This window comes from Oncorhynchus kisutch, linkage group LG16, assembly GCF_002021735.2.
Source record: "Oncorhynchus kisutch isolate 150728-3 linkage group LG16, Okis_V2, whole genome shotgun sequence".
Taxonomy (NCBI): domain Eukaryota; kingdom Metazoa; phylum Chordata; class Actinopteri; order Salmoniformes; family Salmonidae; genus Oncorhynchus; species Oncorhynchus kisutch.
This window is the reverse complement of record NC_034189.2, coordinates 26,043,429-26,071,082: the sequence shown is the minus strand read 5'-3', so window position 1 is coordinate 26,071,082 and position 27,654 is coordinate 26,043,429. Positions and strand designations below refer to the sequence as shown.

Here is a 27,654-nt window from a genome sequence, read left to right as displayed (position 1 = left end):
AGTGTCTGTGTACTAGGCTCTGTATATAGTGTTGGCCTATAATGTAGCAATTGTGCAAGACAGGTATTGCAGATGTAGTGGGCGGTGGGGTAATTGATTAATTATTCAACATGTACGTATCATTGAGCCCCTTGAGAACAACACACTGTTTGTTTCGCAGGCAGACAGCGTTTTCAGTTTGCGCCTCCTGCGAACAATCGCTGTGTTGTGTTGCATTAGTGTGCGTTGAATAGGGATTGGGCGGGTTTGTAAAGACCCCAACCCCCCCTTCCGTAGCACCATTGATCAACATGGAGAGGGTCTGTTGATATGGAATTAGGTGTGATCCTCGCTTGACATCCTTCTCAGAGGAATCGGTGGAAAACACCGGAAGCGCTTTGTCTGACTGTGTCCCCCTCGAACCATAGACTGATTAGACTAGACATAAGGCCTTTACATCATTCCTCCTGGGTAAAGCAAACGCACTGGGCACACACTGGTTGAATCAACGTCATTTCCACATCATTTCAAGGGAATTACTTTGAACCAACGTGGAATCGACGTTGAATCGATGTCTGTGCCCGGTGGGAAGTGATTGGGTGAGAGGGATGAGTCTATAGTGGACTTGGGACATGCCGTTGTCAAATGGTCTGCATGAACATTTTGTTGAAATAGTTTAAGGGGATATTCATTAAACATTGCCATAGAATCTGATTCGTAGAAATGTGATTGGCGGTACATAATAATGACGTATGTTAACAGCACATTATGCCAATTACTCAGAATTGTGTTCTGCCTAACAAAATAATTGTGTAGTTGAATATGGTTTTTAACACTATGAATAAACCCTTTTGTCCCCCCCCCCCCTCAGCTGACTATCCCTCTAAAGTGTAACGGTTCATTTAATAGTGATGTGTTACAGTATGCAGCAAATGTAATGACTTGCTGCAGAGCACTTCATCATTGTGTGTGTAGAGCATCTGATTGGTGCTGTTGTCTTATCTCTACTCATGCTTTCAAAAGCTTCCGATGCTCAATGCAGGCGACTCAAAACCCTCTTCTGTTCTCTCCTTCTCTCTCTGTTGTGTTTCCACAGTCCTGGTACCTGGGCGAGCTTAGTTCCATTCCAAGTCACGAACGGGACTCCGATTCTGCCAACAAATGTCCACCAGAACTACAGCATAAACATCATTGGTGAGCCTCCCCTCCTCCACACAGAGGCAGAGAACTGAAGACCCGTCGGGGGTGGGGGGGGGGAGAGAAGTGTCGGCAACGGGGGAAATAATCAGCAAGCAGCACTTAAAACAATTGCGTTTGTCCTTTGTCCCCCCCCCCCCCCCCCCCCCTGCCCTCCACCCTTTCCTCCCCAAACCCCTCCCCCCATCGGGACATTGGCCAAGAAGAGTTGGTTTGGAGCGAATCTGATCCGGTCCGCTCTAGCTTAACCCTATGCCATGCCAGTTAGTCATTGTGTGAGAAGAGCCTTTCCATTCAAAATGCTGTGACGTATTCTGTACAAAAACATTTAGATGCCTTAATATTTAGCATGACAACTCTTAGTCTGACGGTGGTGGTCTTCTTCTTCATTCTATTGTTGGGAGTTTTTAACCTTGGTTTACAAACAGGGGAAGTGATCTGAAACACACAAAGGCTGGCTGGTAGTAGATTACCCGACTGTAAGTTATTCAACTCTGACCTTTACCCCTTCTGCAGAAGAGGCTCCCATGTCAAACTATTGACTACGTAACCATAGGAACAAATTGTGAATTCAGTGTTTTTTCTTCTTCTTTGATTTCAATTTACTGTGATACAATTTTGATTTTGTCTGAAACTCGTTATCCTGTTGATTCTGTACTGCTATCCACTTAAAAGTTAGTTATACTCCTTAGAGTTGTGAACTCTTACTATGGTAAAAAAGAAGAGAAAGACACTATATTTTTAGGTTAGAGATTTGACCCGTTTTTTAAAGAATTCGTATCTCCTTTAGAAAAGGATTTAAAAAAAAAAAAGACAAAAAATGATCTAAAAATCTCGAAAGAGGCAAGTGCAATTGAATTTTTGAAGGGAAGCTATGTCTGTCAGCCCTAAGACTCTAAAAGAAAGGGAGGGTAAATATGAAACGTTGTTGTTTTAAATACATAAACGTAAAAAAGGTTTAAAAAAACAAACATTTGATTTGATTTCAGTCGCATTTCTGTGTATCTAAATATGGAAAGTAAAGAATACTAAGCCTGAAATGCAGTAATGTGTTTGAAGGTGCGCATTAAAGCTACCTGTGCAGAACTGAATATGAACAAGACAGCACTTCTATTAAGCCCTACTCAGTCTCATGGGGAGCTTTTTATTTATTGTGAGAGAAAAAAAAAGACATTTAAAAATCGTTTTTTTATTGAAACACACGTAGTGTATAAAATGGCATCTGAAATCAAGAACATATGCATTTGGCCATCGGCTTATGAAGCTTGTGTTTATAATATGACTTGACGAGGGAAAAAAAGAAGAAGAATGCAGGCTGTTAAAGTCATTCATAAAAATGTGTCACAAAAAAATCTACACTTTTGTGCAACCCTGAACCTTCAAGGTTGCAGAGGGTTGCACATTTTGCTTCTTGAACACTCACATCCCAGATACAGTGGTGTCAGTCCCTGAAATCTAGAATTGTGCACGGCAGGTCTATTGCCTTGGCCTCTCTCCAAGTCCAGATATATTTCTATGACAAATCTCTCCAATACTCTTAATTTGCACGATGACATACTAGTCCACATTACGTGCCTTGCCTTTTGAACATAGAGACATCACTACACTTGTTTTATTGCTGCATTTATTACCATTATAGAAAAGAAATTAACATTTTTATGATAAGATAATTGTTTTGTACTCTGAATGACAATTGTGACATTGTTGATTTGTAACTTTTTCATTTACTACTTTATCTCACAGTTACGTTGCATATCAAGGCTGTGTATCGTCGCCGTTTTAAAGTTTATAATCAACCATCATTATTTTTCAGTATTTTCGGTGGTTTTTTAATAACCTTTAATTTTTGTTATTGTTTTTGTCATTTCGTTTTTTTGTTTTTCATCTTCCAGTTACTATCGGGGAGGGAGGAATTCAGATGTATGAAAATTATGCAATACCAACTTTTGCCTATGTAGGTAGTGCTTATAGATACGTCAACTATTAGAGGCTAGTTTGGAGACTATTGTAATGCATCTATTTTGTTGATATTGTTGTTGTTGTTGTTGTTGTTTTCCTTTTTTAATTGACCAAAGTGGGGACTGCTTTCGATGCAGTGTATGACAAGGTCTTTGTTAGTGTACTGAGAGATGGAGAGACATGTTTCAGTGTGTTTTGAATTCTTGGTGGGGGAGGGAGGGGGTATTTTTTCGAACCTTACAGTTTGTCTGTAAAGAATGCACCCATTGGTCTCATATGGCTGCAAAGTCACTGATCTGTCTACTGTGACAAAATGTACTCTTTTTCTTTCAACTTCCCATCTGGGGTGCTAGCATGTGAGATTGACTAAGCTCGTTCTCACAGGAGAGACGGCTTGACTTGAGTGTGACAATCATTTAACAAAAAAAAAAATCATAATATTCACATGAACCTTAATCAGGCCCGCAATTTCAAGCTGAAATCATACCGCGTACTTGTGAAAAGCCAACACTTTGCTCATAGCGCTTGTACGCAGGAAGCTATATTAGCATTAACCCTTAACAATCATCTGTGCCATTCTATCAGTCGCTGTGTGCAATTCCCAAGTAGATGCCTTAAACTATATATAAAGTTACCTGTTACACATGTGCTACAATCAACAAACCGACAAACGCTTGTGAGACCGGTCAAATCAGAATACAGGAAGTATTTGGAAGAAATCAAATTTATGCACTAGATCTGTATAAATCCCAGGGATAACTCTACCCATTTGGGGGGAGTTATTTTATCGCTATAGGGAGCCTTGTATTTTATCATGTAATAAGCTATGGACTACAGAGGAAGGATATCTACTATTTTCCTTGTACTCTTGTAGGGCCAGAAGAAGAAGAACAAAAATGGAGCCCTTGCATAAGCACATAGGCATTGGTTAATCGTCTTCCCCAAGTGTGTTGTGTCAAATATATAACTCGTTCATAATAAATAATATAATAAATAATAATAAAAGATAAAAAGTGGTACATATAAGAAACAAAATCAAAATCTCAGGCATTATGGGGCATTAAGAATTCCAATGATTACTCTCCCACTTTGTATTATGATAAACTACTTTTAGAACTCAAATAGACACTTTCCACATTGATGTTTTGTTACCTGTTTTGTTACCTGCCAGAAAGTATATAAAACGTATTAAACTCAAGTCAAGCTTATTCTCTCCTCCTTCACCCAAGACACTTATTCTGATTTTGTGAAGAAAGAAAAAAAACATGACAAAAACAAAAGCCACCCCCCGTTCTATGTGCACTGTTCTGCCTTTTTTTTGAGTGAAAACGTAAGTGCTTTGCAGCCTCTGGAGACCCCACTGAAGGACATTTTCCCTGAGTCAAGTGTGATAGAAACGTGTCAGATGCGGTGTTGAAAATTTGGGTAGAAGACTGTGTGTATATAAAGGTGAATACTGTGGTGGCGTCGATAGCAGTAGTCCTTTGGGGTCCGTTTGTGGGTAATGTGTGTTTTGAGAATGTGTGAGTATGTGTGTGTGTGTGTGTGTGTGCTTGTAAGAGAGAATGTATGAGGGATAGAGAGGGTGAAACTACACAACGAGCGAAGATGAGGGTATTTCTATTGAGAAGCCTGCCTTATAGGCAGGAGTTTGTACACTGTAGTCTTTTTCAAGATTTTTTCTTTGACGCCCTTGTTTGTAAATGTTTTCAAACATCTTGGGGAATATGAGTCAATTCCATTTTATGAAAAAAATAAAAAACAATAAATTGGTTGCGGAGGCAGGACTTGAGTTACAACTCTCCAGCTTTCCCCAAATAATCGAAAATAAAAGTATTTTATCAATTTTCCATATTCCTGTATTTAGGGGAAGTATCCTATACAGAACCCTAAAATGTAAAAAAATATATATGTTTTTTTTAAATTGTGTTTTAGTGCTTATAAACTTTCCATTTTGGAAACATTTCAGTAATATTTTAAATTCTTGTTTTTGTTAGTGTGGCCATAGTACAGAGTGTGATGTGATTATGAGGTTTTGAATCCATGTCAGAGAGCGAGAGAAATAGAGGTTTGATTGGCGTTCTATGTTTAACGGTAGGGGATATCTATTCATGTCACTTTACAATAAAGTCACCTGATTTGAGCCTACCACCAGTGAATACCAGGGTAACGTCTTAAGTGACATCATAGGTTGTTCTACTGTGCTAAAGTGTGTTGTGTCAATCGTACGTAAGTCCTCCTTTAGAAATGTGCCGTATAGCGTTTCGCTCAGAAAAATCGTAATTACAGGATGATGCAACAATCCGTGAGAAGTTTGGCGCTAGCATTTGACAATGTTTTGATATGTCTATTAGGGTTTTGGAACAGGCATGTGTATGGAACATCAAGCAAGTAATTCCGCTGTGAGGATTGGGTGATGTAAGTCCTTTGTGGCCCCCAGGCATCACACATTTTTGCACTTTCCATAATTTAACCTACATTTGATTCAAGCCCTTCAAGTACTCGTATAGAAATTGCCCTTAGATTCTCCAGACCTTTTATATCAGTGTTTCACTCATGGTATATCTTTCATAGATGCACAGGTATTGACAGTTTTTTTTGTTGCACACATTTTTTAAGGTAATATTTATTTTCAAAGGGCTACTTTAATTTGATCATCTCTGGACAGTATGTACACAGGTGAAACCATTTTCACAGAATGACATGTAGGCCTACAGATAGGAAAGGCTTGGTAGAGATGAGTAATATTCAGTTATGATTGTTGAAAGCTATCCATGGTCAACCGTTCAGTTAGTACCTTATGCAAGGAGGACCAGTGGCAATCATGCAATATCTGTGTAGTTCTAGTTACTGAATGTTTAGTGCTCTAGGGTCTAAGAGGACAGATGGATGGCCGAAAACGCTTTCAGGAGGTGTGTTTTTACGCAAGCAATAGACGTGTTCCATGTATTGATTATTAACATCAGGTTGTTGTTGTAAGCAGGAAACATAAAAACCAGCATTTTATGTATTATTAATCACCAAACAAAATATATTATTAATTCAGTGCCTGTTCAAGCTCACCGTGTCAGTGGAGTGTCCATTGTTAATAAATCTGAAATCTGAAAAAGTTCAACAACTTAAAATGAAGCGGTATGTTTGGGGTGCCTTGGCGTGTTCTCCCAAATCTTTTGTTGTTTTAGTTTGAGATGTGGCTTCACAAGAGCGTTTTTTTTTGTGCTTCATTCATTTGAAGGTCTTGGTCAACTGGGTGCACACGTCTCATGCTTGCTCTTTGAGGGGGGAAAACTATGTGTACATGTCATTTGGACAGTGTATTTATTTGGATTGTCAATTGCTACATTATGTAAACTAATGTCATTTAGAAACGAATGCTTGCAAACTTCTCCGCAGGGTTGACTTCTTATGGGTCTTGTGGCACTTTTACTCCCTCTGCGCACACATTATTACGATGGCGAATCACTTCAAGGAGAATTAAAAAACACAACAACAACAACAACAACACCAACAAAATAATGTAACAGTCTCCAGTAGTGAATTGTAGTAACACTGCAGGTGTGTGCAAAAGGTCTATGTATGTATTGAATGTATGTTTTAGAGAACTTTTGAAATCTTTTTGTTTATATCTTGTTATTTTACAGTTTAGGAACCACAGGTATCCGTTGTGAACTGTATAGCGAAGGCCTTGATATCCCTTCTTTTTTAAAATTGATTTTAGAACATTAAAGCAGTAGGCAATGCCTTTGAGATGGTTACATTTGGTGCAGGGGCTAAAATTGCCACAAGATTAAAATCAATGTAAATAAGGCTCAACATTTTTTGTGATTGTTACTGTAATATCCAGCCTATACTGCTAGCAGCTGTTTTTACTGCAGTCAATTACTGGACGTGGATATATTTCCTATGCAAAACTGTTTAAACAATAAAATGAGCTATGCTACAAAAATGTCTGTTGTATTATGTCTTCTCTGTGTCAGTTAAACATCTCAGGACTTTTTATTTTGGAATAGTTACTTTGTTTTAAGTCATCTATTGGAGACACTCACTTGGCTAAATGACAAAACTCAAAATGTATGAACTGTTCTGTGGTTGAGACATCAATCACAATGAACGAGATAACATGCCTAGAGCATCAACTGACTTCATCACTGCATTCAAAAGGGTTGCAGGCATTTTTATTTTACCGATTGAGAGCAAGGAAAGGGGGAAGATTGGTATGGAGAAGTTGTGTGGTTATATTTCAAGCTAATTGGTTTCTTTGTGGGTGTCTACACATGGGCCTTTTAACTTGGAATATTCTGATATATGTTGAGTTGGGAGCTCACTGCAGACAGAGGAGCTAGGGATGTATTTCCCCATGTGGGTCACTATGACACTATGACAGTCGTTACTCAAAAAAAGTAATATTACTTGTTACTTCTGGTTGTTTGGATGAGGTAGGCCTACAGTTATCTTCAGCAGCAGTGATCAAGAGTCTATCTATCGCTACGAGTTTTGTCTTGGCGTGTTACTTTTGCAGGTGCTTCAAGAGATTGGAAGTTGTGTTTCTAGCAGTGGAGAGGTGTTTCTCACCTGGGCACAGTAGACGTTTAACAGTTATATTCAATTTGTCTTTCTTAACCAATCAAAGTAATGGGAGTACCTCCAGGCGGAGAAAACGTTTCAGACACAATTTTTCATCTCCCTTGGCGAGAGGACGTCAGACTTAAGACGAAAACAATTAGAATCTGGGGCGGGGGGATTTTAAATATTGCACCAACAGGGAATAATAATCATCACAAATATGTATTTGGATCAATAACTGTAATAGGAAGGGAATGATAACAAAAGTAACAAAGTAACTACAGTACGACCTACATTTGATCAGTAACTGTCATATTATTACTCAAACTGAAACAGTCCTCTGTTATATTTGTTACAGCAAAAAGTAATATATTTACTGTAACGCATTACCCCCAACACTGGTCATGACTATGAAACATTGAACTCCTAAGCCCTTCACACAGACCTAATGGGATTCTGGACATTGCATAAGGCACAAAGCAGGCAAATACTCCTATTAAAGCCAACCGAAACCCCATTGCTATGCTCTACAATATCATCTGCCATCAAAACCCCCATCGCTGTGCCCACAAGATAAGCCACTGCAAAAACAAAAATGGCTGCCGCCGCATTTGCTCTAGGACAGGACGCTGTGGAGACACACATGCCGTGGTTCTGATCAAGGTGAAACTAGCACCTGGCCTTGAGCACCGAGCTGAGTTCATTTGGTCTATAAAAGAAGAACAACAATGTGCCGGACTGATAGAAAATTACCCCGATGTATAATAGTAATCATTATGCCATTTATCAAAATTGGCCAGTTAAAGTCAACATCTGGCTTCAATAGAGGAGCTACAGTCTGTAGGGTTTTGGCGGTTCTAGTATCGTACATATTTTCCATTCTTTTTTTATCAAAGCCTGCTGTCAGTGATTTGAAGAAACTAAATAGATGGCGATTCGCTCTTATTAGGTTTCTCGGGCCTCAAGTAAAGGGGATTTCATGATTGCCTTTGTTTTTGGCCTTTTTTCTTCCGGGGTGGACCTTTTGTGGAGGCTCGTGAAACATGAAGCTCTTCCCTGAGCGCTCTCAGTAAACTACTGCAGTGTAAAGAGAGAGAGAGAGGGAAGGAGGGGAGGACGGAGTTACTTCAGCAAGACAGGAACAACCAGTTCTCTAACACAAACATGTGAGTACCTACAGGAACTAAACCCTGGGTGCAGTCAAACAGAGAAATGTCAAATAATATGTTTAAAGTTCATTTTGAAAGTTCATACTTTTATCATGATCATCTTGAAAATGAGACGCTACACATCAGGAGATTATTCTGCCTAAATATCTAAACAGAAAGGTACAGTTGATAGTGAAAGTGTACACACTGTTTCTACTGATCTACACAACCTCAAATATGTATTTTTTTTCATTACAACTGTGAATAATTTTGAATAAGATTCTACCAAACTTGCACAACTCTTAGGGGAACATATGTCCATTGCTTTTGACAAAATTGCTCAAGCTCAGTAAATCCGTTTAGGAATCATTGATGGACAGCAATATTCAAACCTTGTCTCTGATTTTCAAGTCAGGACTAAGACTGGACCATTCAGGAACACCTCAACGTTTTCCAATGGATAGGTTTTCAGAAGACCACGGCAGGTTTTCCTTTTCTTTTCTCCTTTTATATTTATTTTGATCCTGACAAACACCCAGTCCCTTCTGTTGACAAGCATACCCATAACATGCTGCTGCCACCACAATACTTGAAAATACAGAGGATCAACAACATTGCATTCACTCCACATTACTGGCCTGTGTGACAAAGTGAAAAGAAGGAAGCCAGTGGAAAGGAAGCCACAATTTTCATCATATGTACACTTCAACTATGACAGACAAAATGAGAAAAAACATCCAGAAAATCACATTGTAGGATTTTTTATGAATTTATTTGCAAATTATGGTGGAAAATAAGTATTTGGTCAATAACAAAGGTTTATCTCAATACTTTGTTATATCCCCTTTGTTGGCAATGACAGAGGTCAAACGCTTTCTGTAAGTCTTCACAAGGTTTTCACACACTGTTTCTGGTATTTTGGCCCATTCCTCCATGCAGATCTCCTCTAGAGCAGTGATGTTTTGGGGCTGTTGCTGGGCAACACAGACTTTCAACTCCCTCCAAAGATGTTCTATGGGGTTGAGATCTGGAGACTGGCTAGGCCACTCCAGGACCTTGAAATGCTTCTTACGAAGCCACTCCTTCGTTGCCCAGGCGGTGTGTTTGGGATCATTGTCATGCTGAAAGACCCAGCCACGTTTCATCTTCAATGCCCTTGCTGATGTAAGGAGGTTTTCACTCAAAATCTCACGATACATGGCCTCATTCATTCTTTCCTTTACACGGATTAGTCGTCCTGGTCCCTTTGCAGAAAAACAGCCCTAAAGCATGATGTTTCCACCCCCATGCTTCACAGTAGGTATGGTGTTCTTTGGATGCAACTCAGCATTCTTTGTCCTCCAAACACGACGAGTTGAGTTTTTACCAAAAAGTTATATTTTGGTTTCATCTGACCATATGACATTCTCCCAATCTTCTTCTGGATCATCCAAATGCTCTCTAGCAACCTTCAGACGGGCCTGGACATGTACTGGCTTAAGCTGGAGGACACGTCTGGCACTGCAGGATTTGAGTCCCTGGCGGCGTAATGTGTTACTGATGGTAGGCTTTGTTACTTTGGTCCCAGCTCTCTGCAGGTCATTCACTAGGTCCCCCTGTGTGGTTCTGGGATTTTTGCTCACCATTCTTGTGATAATTTTGACCCCACGGGGTGAGATCTCGCGTGGAGCCCCAGATCGAGGGAGATTATCAGTGGTCTTGTATGTCTTCCATTTCCTAATAATTGCTCCCACAGTTGATTTCTTCAAACCAAGCTGCTTACCTATTGCAGATTCAGTCTTCCCAGCCTGGTGCAGGTCTACAATTTTGTTTCTGGTGTCCTTTGACAGCTCTTTGGTCTTGGCCATAGTGGAGTTTGGAGTGTGACTGTTTGAGGTTGTGGACAGGTGTCTTTTATACTGATAACAAGTTCAAACAGGTGCCATTAATACAGGTAACGAGTGGAGGACAGAGGAGCCTCTTAAAGAAGAAGTTACAGGTCTGTGAGAGCCAGAAATCTTGCTTGTTTGTAGGTGACCAAATGCTTATTTTCCACCATCATTTGCAAATAAATTCATTAATAATCCTTTTTTCTCATTTTGTCTGTCATAGTTGAAGTGTCCTATGATAAAAATGACAGGCCTCTCATCTTTTTAAGTGGGAGAACTTGCACAATTGGTGGCTGACTAAATCATTTTTTTGCCCCACTGTATATGCTTCCCTAAGTTATAAAATGTAGGTAGAATCTTATTAAAAAGTATTCACAGCTGTAATGGCTGCCAAAGGTGCTCTCACCAAGTATTAACTCTGGGGTGTGAAGACAAACACAATCAAGACATCTTGTTTTTTACATCTTCTTATTCATTTGGAAAATGCTTAATAATTGTATTTACTATGAAAATGTTGAGGGGTTGTGTAGATCTGTAGGAAACAAATAATATAGCTAACATTTTACAGCAGCAAAATGTATAGACGGAGCGAGGGGTGTGTATAGTTAATTAACTAGGCACTGTAAGTATTTTTTTATATCAATAAAAACAATCATAGCTTAATTATTTGAAGAAAAAAACACTGACAATTCCCATACAAATTGTCTTCCTTTTCCTAATCAAATGTTTTTCCTTGTGGTATGACATCCACAATCAACACACTGAGGCCAATTAGTGTGGGACATATAGGTTTGGATGTTCTTCAGACCGTGGGATTTAGGATTTACACACATATTGAGGTGTGGAATAGAAACAGGTGTTCGGTTGTGCGTGTTTTTGTGTGTGTTAGGAGGGGGTTAAATGGGGGGGGGGGGGGGGTTGTATTGAAAAGTCCTCCTCTCCTAGACTCTTCAACGTGGTGGATTAGCTCCACCAGTTTCCCATGGATCCTCTTGCGCAGCCCCCTGCCTATTTGCATAAGGCACAGACAAGAGAGATATGACAAACAAACCTGGCACAGAGTACCGGCTGGCTTTTTCATTAACTCCCTCCTCTCTGAAGAACCGTGCCCAACACCACACAAACACACGGTCTCTCTCAAACTGTCACACCATCGTGCATTCAGACAACAGGGGGCGCTTTAACTCAGGAGACGACAGAAGATACTGCCTGTCTGCTATAATGGGATCGGAGCATAGCTGTACAGCATGTGCCAAATGACAAAGTCCGACCACAGTAGAGACATGTAGGCCTATTCTTCATTCGATCATAGTGATTTGCTAGTGAAGGAATGTCAACAGCAGGATCCCCAGGAGGTGAGACAGGTTGGTTTTCGTTGTTCTGCCATTTCCTTCTTTGTAGGAGACCTTGTCCTTATACCCCTGTACATTACATCCTCCTTCACGGTGGTAATGTTCACCTCAAAACATTTTTACCATACAGTGTACATCACATAGCTGCGCTGCACTGCTGTCGGGCAGCCAAGTTCCTATCAAGGCCCAGATTTATGGCATGAGATGCATTCCTTGGCTGCGGTGGGGACCGTTTCGTTGAAATATGAGAGGAGATGCAGGGAACACAGTCGGAACACAAATGACAAGCTTCACTTCGACTTACCCCTTGTCCTGTTACTGTAAGCTATGTACAGTGTATTTTGCTATAACTGGGGCAGGTGAAAACTAAAATGTTATAGTGAGTGGAGTCAAACATGTAATATATTATAATACAGTAGTTGAATGTGTTTGGGTGAAAAACTATAGCATTTTTGTATGTTATCGAACAATCATCTTCAGAGGAGGAACTATTCCAGCTATGTGCCGTCTGTCCACCTCATCAGCACGGCTTGTCAGATGATAACCAAAAAAAAAGAGTAACTGTAACCCAGCTGTCATGAAAACCTTTCAAGCGACCACAAAACCCTCTTTTGTTACTGCTGACATGCAGCTTTCACCCTCCTAAATTACATTGGGATTAAATATGTTAACCAAGACTCCTTCCCTCTCCCTCTCTACTCATGTCCAGTCAAATTGGATGCAGGTGTAGGCTGCAGGAGGAGAAAAGGAAAACCAAACTTGTTTGTATTATTCTGGGGCACAAATATGGCTGGCAGATATTTGATTTATTTCACCTTTATTTAACCAGGTAGGCAAGTTGAGAACAAGTTCTCATTTACAACTGCGCCCTGGCCAAGATAAAGCAAAGCAGTGCCACACAAACAATAACAGAGTTACACATGGAATAAACAAGCGTACAGTCAATAACACAATAGAAAGTCTATATACAGTGTGGGCAAATGGCGTGAGGAGGTAAGGCAATAAATAGGCCATAGGAGCGAGGTAATTACAATTTAGCAAATTAACACTGGAGTGATAGATGTGCAGATGATGATGTGCAAGTAGAAATACTGGTGTGCAAAAGAGCAGAAAAGTAAATAAAAACAATATGGGGATGAGGTAGGTAGATTGGATGGGCTATTTACAGACGGGCTATATAAATCAAATCAAATGAATTTATATAGCCCTTCTTACATCAGCTGATATCTCAAAGTGCTGTACAGAAACCCAGCCTAAAACCCCAAACAGCAAGCAATGCAGGTGTAGAAGCACGGTGGCTAGGAAAGACTCCCAAGAAAGGCCAAAACCTAGAAAGAAACCTAGAGAGGAACCAGGCTATGAGGGGTGCCAGTCCTCTTCTGGCTGTGCCGGGTGAAGATTATAACAGAACATGGCCAAGATGTTCAAATGTCCATAAATGACCAGCATGGTCAAATAATATACCAGCATGGTCAAATAATAAAGCACAGTGAACAGGTCAGGGTTCCATAGCCGCAGGCAGAACAGTTGAAACTGGAGCAGCAGCACAGCCAGGTGGACTGGGGACAACAAGGAGTGTGTACAGCTGCAGCGATCAGTTAGCTGCTCAGATATCTGATGTTTAAAGTTAGTGAGGGAAATATAAGTCTCCAGCTTCAGCAATTTTTGCAATTCGTTCCAGTCATTGGCAGCAGGGAACTGGAAGGAAAGGCGGTCAAAGGAAGTGTTGGCTTTGGGGATGACCAGTGAGCTGAGATAAGGCGGAGCTTTACCTAGCATAGATTTATAGATGACCTGGCGACAAGTATGTAGCGAGGGCCAGCTGACTAGAGCGTACAGGAGGCAGTGGTGGATGGTAGATGGGGTTTTGGTGACAAAACGGATGGCACTGTGATAGTCTGCATCCAGTTTGCTGAGTAGAGTGTTGGAGGCTATTTTGTAAATTACATCGTCGAAGTCGAGGATCGGTAGGATAGTCAGTTTTACGAGGGTATGTTTGGCGGTAAAGGCTTTGTTGCGAAATAAGAAGCCGATTTGAGATGTTATTTTGGATTGGAGATGTTTAATATGAGTCTGGAAGGAGAGTTTACAGTCCAGCCAGACACCTAGGTATTTGTAGTTGTTCACATATTCGGGCGCGGGCAGCGAACGGTTCAAAAGCATGCATTTAGTTTTGCTAGCGTTTAGGAGCAGTTGGAGGCCACGGAAGGAGTGTTGTATGGCATTGAAGCTCGTTTGGAGGTTTGTTAACACAGTGTCCAAAGAAGGGCCAGATACAGAATGGTGTCGTCTGCATAGAGGTGGGTCAGGGAATCACCTGCAGCAAGAGCGACATCGTTGAAATATACAGAGAAAAGAGTCGGCCTGAGAATTTAACCCTGTGGTACCCCCATAGAGACTGCCAGAGGTCCGGACAACAAGCCCTCCGATTTGACACACTGAACTCTGCCTGATAAGTAGTTGGTGAGCCAGGCGAGGCAGTCATTTGAGAAACCAAAGCTGTTGAGTCTGCCGATAAGAATACGGTGATTGACCGAGTCGAAAGCATTGGCCAGGTCGATGAAGATGGCTGCACAGTACTGTCTTTTATCGATAGCAGTTATGATATCGTTTTGTACCTTGAGGGTGGCTGAGGTGCACCCGTGACCAGCTCGGAAACTGGATTGCACAGCGGAGAAGGTACGGTGGGATTCGAAATGGTCAGTGATCTGTTGGTCAGATATCAAGCGCATAGATTGAAAGTGGCGGTGTAGTTGGTTGTCCCTTTTTGTGATAAAGTATGTCAAACTGCATGACCCATTCACTTTACACACTATCAAACAATTTCTCTAACTGGCTTAATTTTGAATCAAAAAGGTAGAGTACAAAGAATGAAAGCACAACTGTAAATAAACACTTTTTCCTCTAATAGTTTTGAAGCAGGCATAATCAACCAGACATGCCTTGAAAAGACGATTAAAGACAAAAGGAGTACTCCAAGATTCAATTATTTAAAAAGGTATACAGGTCCATTAATACTTTCTATCCACTTTTAATTGGTCAAGTTCTCTGAAGATGTTCTCATCCTCCCAAAATGTTACCCAAAGATTTAACAATCAACTAAAGCACCTGTGGGCTGCCTTTCATAATAGCCTCCATATGAGTATGACTACTGTTTCTTATTGTATAGTGGACTCTCCGAAACACAAATAAATAGGATCATGACCTAACAACCATAACCCCAAGCTCTTTAAGATCATCTCAATTCCGACGCAGCCATAGAACTTGAGGCCAACCGTTAACAGAACAACCATAAGGATCCATATCAGAGAGGTAGAGAATGCAAACAGGTATAGAGTTTTGTTGCAGTACTCTGGGTTGGTGATGGACTGGTTGTTGCTCCCACTGCAGAAGGTATGGTTGTAGCTCTCGTTGGCAATGGTCTGGTTGGAGCTCCCGTCGCTGAGGGTCGGGTTGTAGCTTGTTGTTTGAAATACAGAGAAAACAACCCCACTACCTATAGTAGATAAAGTGGTAGGGAAATAAATGTATAAATATAATATATTTGTATTTATAATATTATAATTAACAGAGTCCAAGCCAGTGCCATACTACCACCAATCAGTTGAAATTGGACTCACAGCTCTTGGATCATGGTGGATCCCTGAAACAAATTTCTTCCTTGTAAGGAGAGGAACCTATGTATCAAATTTGGAGGCTAGGAGTCTAGTGGGGTGTTTACATGCTGTTGAAGTTATCGGAAGTTTGAATGACCCTCCAAGTTGTAATTACAAATGGGAAACCATTCACCACAGACCTTTCACCACAGACCTTTCACCTTTTCAACCATATGGATAATGTAGCTAGCTGTACCCGATTTTCAATGTTAAGCAAGATAGCTAACTTTATTATTAGCAATGTAAGCTACCTTATCAAGCTAGCTAAAATATACCTAACAAAAATATAAAGGCAACATGTCGGATGTGGAGGTCCTGGACTGGTGTGGTTACACGTGGTCTGCGGTTGTGAGGCCGGTTGGACGTACAGCCAAATTCTTTAAAACAATGTTGGAGGTGGCTTATGATAGAGAAATGAACATTAAATTCTCTGGCAAACAGCTCTGGTGGAAATGACTGAAAGTCCTGTTGTGTGACAAAATATGCCACACCTGTCAGGTGGATGGATTATCTTGACAAAGTATAAAATGCTCACTAACATGGATGTTAAATTTGTGCACAACATTTGAGAGAAATAAGCTTTTTGTGCGTATGGAACATTTCTGGGATCTTTGATTTCAGCTCATGAAAGATGGGACCAACAATTTGTGTGTGCCATGATTGTTCCTTGAATGGAGAAAGGATGCATTTTCTAAATAAGTTCAAACAGTGCCACATGTGTCTGGATTGGGAATCTCGCTCACCAGCAAAGAGGCAGAACATCAGAATGAGCAGACTGATCCATATGACCCATGAGCAGAACCCTTGACAGTCTTTGATGGCCATAAACATAGACAGTAACACCAGGACCACATAAAAACATCCCAACCCTATCAGGTAGATAGGGATGAAGAACATAACAGGGCAGTCATTGAAGCACTCAGCACCTATAGAGAGGTAAAGGAATTTTAGAAGGGTAGCTTTTGCATAATGGTTATGCAATAATGTTTTTGCGAAATGGAATTTCTTCACTACTACTTACCTATGACAAAGTGGACCAAGGGGATAACTGAAACAAGGATTGTAACAACACAGCGAATGATGAGAGAGATCAACGCTGGGGGAATAAAGAACAAGGTGTATCATCATTTTTTCCATAATAGAGATCCATTCACTATTTGTTTTTCATTGTCATTATTTGTACAAAGTGTACTTCATTTCAAAGTAACTTCTACTTACCTATAAAAATATGGGTGTAGGGGATAATTGAACCGATACTGGTAATGATAATGACACTGATCAATTCTGGGGGAATACATGACCAGACTAATTAGCATTTTCATTAGCATGATATATAACAATACAAGATAGGTTCAAAAGAAATCCCAAGTTCAAGAAACATTGGGAAATATGATAATGCCTTCGATGTTGATGATATATTGGTGAACTCCAAAAAGTAAAAAAAAATAAAAATAAAATAAAAAGGATGACACCTCATTTTACCAATATATCCTGCAAACACTGGCTTCGAAGGCATTATCACTTTTATACAGCGGGTTACCAACATAAACAAATACAAATGCATCATTATTTGAATAAGTGACATTTTTTTGGACACATCCATAACAATGAGCTATTGATGCGCGATTTTACCTGGCATAGAAAATGTGCTCTCTCGTCGGGACACTGTTGTTCAGAGGAGCTAGCCAACAACACAGCTAACACAATCACTTCCAACTGAAGCTGGACAGACTTCAAACTAGCTGCACTTTGTTTTGTTTTATGTTTTCTATTGATAGTTCTTTGTGTATATCCATAAAATGATGCTGATTCATGATTTCGACTGGCTAAGAAAAGCTGCCTACCTGTCTGTCTCATCCCGACACTTTCATTACTATGGGACAGCTGGAGATCGAATTTGAATATTGAAACAATGTTGCATATGCCAGAGAGCAAGGTTTATACGAATATCCGTGGTTGAAAACTAAATGTTACAGTCGTTTAAAAGTAAATAGACAATGTCTAGATGCTTTTTATAGTGGAGATCAAGTTTCTAAATTGCCTGCCTGAGCCGATGAGACAGTGAATTGTGCAGTCAGATGGAACAGAGTAAATAGGCATTTTAACGCCATAGATTTAGCCTGTGGTAACTTGTGGAATAGACAACGTCTGGAATGTGGTTTTAACCAATCAGCATTCAGTATTAGACGAACCCGTTGTTTAACCTGTTGCGACGAGCAATCCCGTATCCGGGATCTTAAGTATAGCCTCAAGCTCATTAGCATAACGCAACGTTAACTATTCATGAAAATCGCAAATGAAATGAAATAAATATATTGGCTCTCAATCTTAGCCTTTTGTTAACAACACTGTCATCTCAGTTTTTCAAAATATGCTTTTCAACCATAGCAAAACAAGCATTTGTGTAAGAGTATTGATAGCTAGCATAGCATTAAGCCTAGCATTCAGCAGGCAACATTTTCACAAAAACAAGAAAAGCATTCAAATAAAATAATTTACCTTTGAAGAACTTCGGATGTTTTCAATGAGGAGACTCTCAGCTAGATAGCAAATGTTCAGTTTTTCCCAAAATATTATTTGTGTAGGAGAAATCGCTCCGTTTTGTTCATCACATTTGGCTGAGAAAACCCCCGAAAATTCAGTCATTAAAACGCGAACTTTTTTCAAAATTAACTCCATAATATCGACAGAAACATGGCAAACGTTGTTTAGAATCAATCCTCAAGGTGTTTTTCACATATCTATTCGATGATAAGTCACTCGTGGCAGTTTAGTTTCTCCTCTCTTCAAAATGGAAACATGCACGCACCTGGAGATTACGCAATAGTTTCGACGGAGGACACCGAGCGGACACCTGGTAAATGTAGTCTCTTATGGTCAATCTTCCAATGATATGCCTACAAATACGTCACAATGCTGCAGACACCTTGGGGAAACGACAGAAAGTGTAGGCCCATTCCTTGCGCATTCACAGCCATATAAGGAGACATTGGAACAAAGAGCCTCCAAAATCTGGGGCATTTCCTGTTTGAAATTTCATCTTGGTTTTGCCTGTAGCATCAGTTCTGTGGCACTCACAGATAAAATCTTTGCAGATTTGGAAACGTCAGTGTTTTCTTTCCAAAGCTGTCAATTATATGCATAGTCAAGCATCTTTTCGTGACAAAATATCTTGTTAAAAACAGGAACGTATTTCATCCCAAAAATGTTAATAGCGCCCCCTAATGCATAACTGGCTGGTCGCGAAGGGCTGGGGAAACAACCCTTAGGAGGATGCTATTCACAGTAATTACCATGTTTAAGGGCTTTTATAAAACGGTTGCCAACATATATAAAAAAAAGGATTAACATGATTTGATTAAAAACTTTATTTTAAAATCAGTAAATATATTTTTATTCATATGATAACACCATATGATATAGTCATGGAAAATCAGAAAGTCAGAGAATCTGTCAGAGAGAATCTGAGCAGCAAGGTTTGGACAAACCCCAACTGTTGCTAACTGAATGCTAGCCTAGTAGCATGGGGAAATATATTTGACATTTTCCAGGGAAGATTAAGTTTATGAATTGACTGGCTGGGTTGTGGGACAGTGAAGGCACATGATAGTTTAAATGGAACTTTTAACAGCCATTACCTGGGGATTGTGGTGAATAACTCCCTGCTATCAACCAATAAGCATCCAGGATCCAAACAACTCATTTTATAATATTGCATACAATTTCTTAGCAGTGGTGAACCGTAATTATAGGACCTTCAGAGGGACAAAAAAAAATCTTTCAATATATATATTTTAAAAAATCTAGATCATAACATCACTTAATGCGCCCAACATTATATCTTCTGTAGTCTGGACCATTCTAGTTCTAGTGAAGGAGGAGCAATTATTTATGATGACATTATGAATGAATCAGACAGGCTTGGCGACGCTTCGGGCTGGCACACGCAGAGAGACCGAAACAGCATAAAATAATGCACTGTTTACACAACATATGGTAGCCATCAACAACAGTGTCAACAACAGTGTCACATCAATGGTGACAGGCTCATGGTGTTGAAAGGACAGCGACCATAATACCTGTGCACTCCATGGCGCTGAAGGAGAGCCCATTTTGGTCAAACACAGACACGGCTGATAGACGACAGACGACAGGAGACAGCAGTCACACACAACATCAAATCATGTTAAAGTGTAAGCAGCCCATTCACTCCAGTAGGCCCCATCTAGTCAGAACAATACAAGAGCACCACCATTCCATGTCCAAAATTAAATTGACAAACCAGCTAGTACATTTGCAAATATATTTGATCACACTAACTGTTCATCTAAAGTTGAAATGCTGAAATGTTTCAGTCATTATTTTCAAAGAGATAGCTAACAGCAAGCGAACTGCAACAAAAAAACAGTGCAACTCACCAGATTATGATCATTTGTAAACAACATTTGAAAGAAGTGATGCTAGAAAATGTGCAACAACATCCACAGCTGCTGCAGCTGCTGTCTCCATTGTCACACTACTAATACACAAGCTAGTGAACGTTGTTAGCGTTAGCGTGGGAAAACTACTGGTTGAAACACAAATTATTTTCTATTGCGCTCGCTTCTTCTTCTTCAAGGTTTTATGGCAGACTACAACCTATTAGTGCAGTGGTTCTCAATCCTGGTCTTGGTGAACCAAAGGGGTGTACAGTTTTGTTTGTGCCCTAGCACTACACACCTGATTCAAATCATCAAAGCCTTTGTGTATTACTGTATTGCCACCACCTACTCTATTGGCTGTTATTAGCCTGCTATTCTGTATTATGAATTCATTACCTCTTGCGCTCTCAGTAGTGAGTTATCTAGGCCTTCGTAGACACGTCTCTTAAAAAAAAAAAACGTTTCACATCCATTGCAATTCAAAATGTGATTGGTTCATTCCACTGTCACTCCAAAATTCTGCTCTAACACAGAAGCTGGACAGAAGTCCAGCAGGGAGTTATTCACCACAATCCCCAGGATTTATATATTTTTTTAAATGTGTACAAATTAAAAAAGAAAAGCTGAAATGCCTTGAGTGAATACGTATGCAACCCCTTTGTTTAGGCAAGCCTAAATAAGTCCAGGAGTAAACAGTAACATAATCATATAATAATGCGTTGCATGTATTGTGCAATAAGTGTTTAACATGGTTTTTCAATGACTACCTAAACTCTATACCCCACACATACAATTATCTGTAAGGTCCCTCGGTTGAGTAGTACATTTCAAACACCGATTCAACCACAAAGATCACATATTCACACAAAGACCAAATATTCCAAAACATGCATCTTGTTTGCAACAAGGCACTAAAGTAATACTACAAATTGGCAAAGCAATTAACTTTTTGTCCTGAAAACAAAGTGTTACAGTAAGTTTGGGGCAAATCCAATATGACACATTACTGACTAACACTCTCCATATTTTCAAGCATAGTGGTGGCTGCATCATGTTATGGGTATGCTTGTAATCGTTAAGGACTGGGGAGTTTTTCAGGATAAAAAAATAAACGGAATGGAATTAAGCACAGGAAAAATCCTAGAGGAAAACCCAGTTCTGTCTGCTTCCCACCAGGCACTGGAAGATTAATTCACCTTTCAGCGGGACAATAACCTAAAACACAAGGCCCATATATACACTGGAGTTGCTTACCAAGAAGACAGTGAATGTTCCTGAGTTGCCGAGTTACAGTTTTGACTTAAATCTACTTGAAAATCTATGGAAAGACCTGAAAATGGTTGTCTAGCAATGATCAACAACACGTTTGACAGAGCTTGAAGGATTTTGAAGAGAATAATGGGCAAATGTTTGCTGTGATGACAGCTTTGCACACTCTTGGCATTCTCTAAATCAGCTTCATGAGGTAGTCTAGTCACCTGTAATGCATTTCAATTAACAGGTGTGCCTTGTTAAAAGGTAATTTGTGGAATTTCTTTCCTTCTTAATGTGTTTGAGCCAATCAGTTGTGTTGTGACATGGTAGGAGTGGTATCCAGAAGATAGCCCTATTTGGTAAAAGGCCAAGTACATATGATGGCAACAACAGCTCAAATAAGCAAAGAGAACCGACAGTCCATCATTACTTGAAAACATGAAGGTCAGTCAATCCGGATTTCAAGAACTTTGAAAGTTTCTTCAAGTGCAGTTTCAAAAACTGTTAAGCCACATGGCAAGGGTCTAGAACACAGATACGCACCTTTAAAGTCCATTGTGAGAGAAGCACACAGACCTGAAAGAAGACACAGGCAATGTAAAATACCCATCATAGCGTACTACATACTTAAACTGCATACTGTTTACTCATCGTCTATTCATTTTAACACGTACTGTTAAGTAAAAAACAGTACGCCAAAGAGGCAACGCAGAAGTACCTCTTGATTGGCTTAGGTGAGGCGGGGCCGAGTGCAGGTGGATTTTTCTTCACATTGACCCGCATTAAGCACCCTGATTATAGCGAATTTAAAATTTGATTAATTTCTCTAAACTTTGAATAGAATAGGAATTTAGTTATAGGCCTACTCAGGCTGGTTATAGGTGGACTATCACATTTGACCTATACCGTAGTAGACCATATAGCCCATCTATCCAATTTTAAAATGACAGAAGACAGAACCAGATACGGTACTTTGGTTCCAGTTCAAAATATATATACTTTTATTATTTTACCCCAATTTCATGGTATCCATCGCTGCAACTCCCGTACGGCTTCGGGAGAGGTGAAGGTCAAGAGCTATGCGTCCTCCGAAACACAACCCAACCAAGCCGCACTGCTTCTTGACACAATACCCATCCAACCCGGAAGCCAGCCACACCAATGTGTCGGAGGAAACACTGTACACCTGGCAACAGTGTCAGCGTGCACTGCGTTAGCGCTAGATGAGACAAGGATATCCCTGCCAGCCAAACCCTCCCGACACTGGGCCAATTGTGCGCCGACACATGGGCCTCTCGGTCGTGGCCGGATGCAACAAATCCTGGGCTCGAACCCAGAATCTCTAGTGGCACAGCTAGCACTGCGATGCAGTGCCTTAGACCACTGTGCCACTCGGGAGGCCGCAGTTGAACATGTTTATTAGTGAAACCAAAGTGCTGTAACATACAGTACCATTCAAAAGTTTGGACCCAACTACTCATTCAAGGGTTTTTCTTTATTTTTAATTTTTGCTAAACTGTAGAATAGTGAGGACATCAAAACTATGAAATAACACACATGGAATCATGTAGTAACCAAAAAAGTGTTAAACCAATTAAAATATATTTTAGATTTTAGATTCTTCAAAGTAGCCACCCTTTGTCTTGATGACAGCTTTGCACACTCTTGGCATTCTCTCAACCAGCTTCACCTGGAATGCTTTTCCAATAGTCTTGAAGGAGTTCCCACATATGCTGAGCACTTGTTGGCTGCTTTTCCTTCACTCTGCAGTCCAACTCATCCCAAACCATCGCAATTGGGTTGAGGCCAGGTCATCTGATGCAGCACTCCATCACTCTCCTTCTTGGTCAAATAGCCCTTACACAGCCTGGAGGTGTTTTGGGCCATTGTCCTGTTGAAAAACAAATTATAGTCCCACTAAACACAAACCAGATGGGATGGCGTATTGCTGCAGAATGCTGTGGTAGCCATGCTGGTTAAGTGTGCCTTGAATTCTAAATAAATAATTGACAGTGTCATCAGCAAAGCAGCCCCACATCTCCTCCATGGTTCACTGTGGGAACCACACATGCAGAGATTATCCGTTCATCTACTCTGAGTCTCACAAAGACACGGCGGTTGGAACCAAAAATCTAAAATTTGGACCAAAGAACAGATTTCCACTGGTCTAATGTCCATTGCTTGTGTTTCTTGGCCCAAGCAAGGGTCTTCTTCTTATTAGTGTCCTTTAGTAGTGGTTTCTTTGCAGCAATTCGACCATGAAGGCCTGATTCACGCAGTCTCCTCTGAACAGTTGATGTTGGGATGTGTCTGTTACTTGAACTCTGTGAAGCATTTATTTGGGCTGCAATTTCTGAGGCTGGTAACTCTAATGAACTTGTCCTCTGCAGCAGAGGACCATCATAGCGCTGGATGTTTCTTGGTAGCACTGTCTATAGATGTGTCTATTTGAGAGTAGTTGCATTTTTCCAGCCCTATCCCTCAGCTGTTAACCAAAACAGTGGCGGGGGTTCCTGGTTTGTAATTGTTTGAACTACAGATTGCCCCTTTATTGCTCCCAGTCATAAAAGTAACACTCACAGTAATAATGAATTATAGTTACAAAGTCCTCCCAGTGTTGGTGCCACCGTTTCCATGTAATAAATCTGTGCGACTCTCCTTTGAATTTCGAAATCCTGATGTGGCCCTCGAGACAAAAAGTTTGCCTACCCTTGGGCTAGATGCTTCACAAATAATTTATTATGTTAGTGCATTATAATTTTAATTAAAGAGGCTATACATAACTTTCCCAAGATAGGCTTGCTTTTTAACCTTCCATATTTATCTTTAAATTAAATGTTATTGTTCATCGAATCATAGTATATGCCTAATGTGGGATAGGCAGTGATTTGAGACTGTATTTCATTCAAGTGTTACGGTAATCCAAACATTCTAGAGTGCAGAAATTACTTGGTAGGTTCGGCGCTACTGTAGCTTGGGACATACAATTTAAATTCTGCATTACGGCACCGCATTTCATACTTTACTGTGGGAAAGGGGAATAAATACCTGTCGTGTTGACATGCTTTTTAGTTTGTTTCCATGACTGGTTTCACATTTCTTTCCAGCGATCATAAGGTAAAATAGATATAAAACAATTGTCATTCATATTTACAAACCCCTTATCCAAACGGATTACTAATTTACCTACAGTGCCTTCGGAATGTATTCAGACTCTGACTTTTTCCATATTTTGATACGTTACAGTCTTATTCTAAAATGTATTAAATGATATGTTTTCCTCATCAATCTATACTCAATATCCTATAATGACAAAATGAAAACAGGTTTTAAGAAATTTGTGCAAATTTATAAAAAAAATCAAATAAATTGAGCTCAGGTGCATTTTGTTTCCATTGATCATCCTTGAGATGTTTCTTCAACTTGATTGAAGTCCACCTGTGGTAAATTTCATTGATTGGACATGATTTGGAAAGGATATATAAGGTTATATACTGTATAAGGTCCCACAGTTGACAGTAAATACCTGAGCAAAAACCAAGCCATGAGGTTGAAGGAATTGTCCGTAGAGCTCTGAGACAGGATTGTGTTGAGGTGCTTCTCCACCTGCATTGCTTGCTGTTTGGGGTTTTAGGCTGGGTTTCTGTACAGCACTTTGAGATATCAGCTGATGTACGAAGGGCTATATAAATACATTTGATTTGATTTGATTTGAGGTACAAGTCTGGGGAAGGGTACCAAAACATTTCTACAGCTATGAAGGTCCCCAAGAACACAGTGGATGGCCCCCATTATTCTTAAATGGAAGATGTTTGGAACCACCAAGGCTCTTCCTGATGCTGGCCGCCCGGCCAAATTTCTCAAATGGGGGAGAAGGGCCTTGGTCAGGGAGGTGACCGAGAACCCAATGTTCACTCTAACAGAGCTCCAGATTTCCTCTGTGGAGATGGGAGAACCTTCCAGAAGGACAACCATCTCTGCAGCACTCCACCAATCAGGCTTTTATGGGAGTGGCCAGACGGAAGCCCCTCCTCAGTAAAAGGCACATGACAGCCCGCTTGGAGTTTGCCAAAAGGCACCTAAAGACTCTCAGACCATAGCATGGTGGTGGCAGCATCATGCTGTGGTGATGTTTTTCAGCTGCAGGGACCGGGAGACTAGTCAGGATCGAGGAAAAGATTAACAGAGCAAAGTACAGAGAGATCCTTGATGAAAAGCTGCTCCAGAAACCTCAGGATCTCAGCCCGGGGCAAACGTACACCTTCCAACAGTACAATGACCCTAAGCACACAGCCAAGACAATGCAGGAGTGGCTTTGGGACAAGTCTCTGAATGTCCTTGAGTGGCCCAGCCAGAGGCCGGACTTGACTCTGATCGAAAATCTCCGGAGAGACCTGAAAATAGCTGTGCAGCGACGCTCCCCATCCAACCTGATAGCGCCTGAGAGGATCTGCAGAGAAGAATGGGAGAAACTCCCCAAATAAAGGTGTGCCAAGCTTGTAATGTCATACCCAAGAAGACTCGAGGCTATAATCGCTGCCAAATGTGCTTCAACAAAGTATTGAGTAAAAGGTCTGAATACTTATGTAAATGTGATATTTACATGTTCCTTTTTTAAAAATAAACGTGTAAAAATTTATAAAAACCTGTTTCATTATGGGGTATTTGGTGTAGATTGATGAGAGAAAAAAGGCTATAAGGTAACTAAATATGGATAAAGTCAAGGGGTCAGAATACTTTCCCAATGCTCTATAGTTCTTATCAATAGCAATTGTCAATTTCTACATTTCTGTGAATGGAGAATGGTGTTATTTCGATCTGGAGAAAAATAAATGCACTTGGAACTGACAGGTTGCTTGACCTTACTCATGGCTTCCTCACCTGTAAAGTCAAATTCAGACTACGGTATATCTGTAGACACACATCCGCCACACCTTCATTGATTCGATCTCCACTGCCAACAAATAGCTAGTGAATAGCATGCTATTCTCATGCTTAAGTTCAAGGTCCAGAGAGAGAAAAGTGCATGAAAAGGGAATTCTATTCCATTCCATTTACTAGTTCTTAAACTCAGGTCGGAATTCCCATCATGATACATTAATCAGTTATATTCTTTAAGAATTCATGTTTATATAGAATTCATTTGTAAGTCAAAAAATGGATAAAGAGGCTACACAACTTTCCTAAGATATGCTTTCTTATTTTAACTTTCCATTTATATTTCTTGAAATCAACTTTGATTGTTGATACATGCATGAACACCATCTGTAGTCCTCTCTTACCTGATAAAGCAACAGAATCCTTTAGGTGAAGACAGACCAAAATAACTGCTACGGAGTGCCTCTGACTGGATTGTCTGTCACGCCCTAGCACTCCGATTGGCTTATTTGTCTCAAAGACTTGAACTATGACTAGCCCCATCTGATTTGATATTTTGCCAGTCTGACCAGGCAATAAAGGAATGTTAGAAAAACAACCGCAACAGAAAATATTGATGAGCAGGCAGGGCAAAAACCAAAACATATATATAAATAAATTGGTAGCACTTGTAGCACACACGAAGCCATACACACTGTCTGGCATCTGCCCAGTACAGCTGAAACCGGGTTTCATCCATGAAGAGCATAGCTTCGGCTGAGACGGTTCCTGGCAGTTTGTGCAGAAATTCTTCGGTTGTGCCAACTCACAGTTTCATCAGCTGTCCGGGTGTTTGGTCTCAGATGATCCCGCAGGTGAAGAAGCTGGATGTGGAGGTCCTGGGCTGGCGTGATTACACATGGTCTGTGTTGTAGGCCAGTTGGACGTACTGAAAAATTCTCTAAAATGACGTTGGAGGCGGCTTATGGTAGAGAAATGAACAATAGATTCTCTGGCAACAGCGCAGGTGGACATTCCTGTAGTCAGCATGCCAATTGCGTGCTCCATCAAAACTTGATACATCTGTGGCATTGTGTTGTGTGACAAAACTGCACATTTTAGAGTGGCCATTTGTCCTCAGCACAATGATCATGCTGTTTAATTAGTTTCTTGATATGCCACACCTGTCAGGTGGATGGCTTATCTTGGGAAAGGAGAAATTCTCACTAAATCGGTATGTAAACAAATGTGTACACAACATGAGAGAAATAAGCTTTTTGTGCGTATGGAACATTCCTGAGATCTTATATTTCAGCTCATGAAACCAACACTTCACATGTTGGGTATATATATATATATATATTTGTTCAGCATACATTAAATTGTACACTGTCTCCTTA

General features: G+C 40.3%; 2 protein-coding genes across 9 annotated transcripts in view; one reads left to right on the top strand and one right to left on the bottom strand.

Moving 5' to 3' along the window:
• Positions 1-7,083, top strand: part of LOC109906541 (nuclear factor 1 B-type) — an 84,698-nt gene extending 77,615 nt beyond the window's left edge. For all 8 annotated transcript variants that reach the window (XM_031792111.1, XM_031792113.1, XM_031792114.1 and 5 more), the window contains one exon: positions 1,076-7,083. In XM_031792111.1, the coding sequence (XP_031647971.1) occupies positions 1,076-1,211 (136 nt within the window). In that variant the 3' untranslated portion in view covers positions 1,212-7,083. The remainder of the gene's footprint in view (positions 1-1,075) is intronic.
• Positions 7,084-14,678: 7,595 nt separating this feature from the next.
• Positions 14,679-26,737, bottom strand: LOC116353975 (uncharacterized). The gene is made up of 6 exons (XM_031792125.1): positions 26,680-26,737; positions 21,941-21,973; positions 16,941-17,006; positions 16,744-16,818; positions 16,466-16,648; positions 14,679-15,562 (listed from the first exon to the last, which is right to left on the bottom strand). Exons 2-6 carry the CDS (start codon positions 21,951-21,953, stop codon positions 15,225-15,227), a joined length of 675 nt encoding a protein of 224 aa, XP_031647985.1. The 5' UTR covers positions 21,954-21,973; positions 26,680-26,737; the 3' UTR covers positions 14,679-15,224.
• Positions 26,738-27,654: the final 917 nt, after the last annotated feature.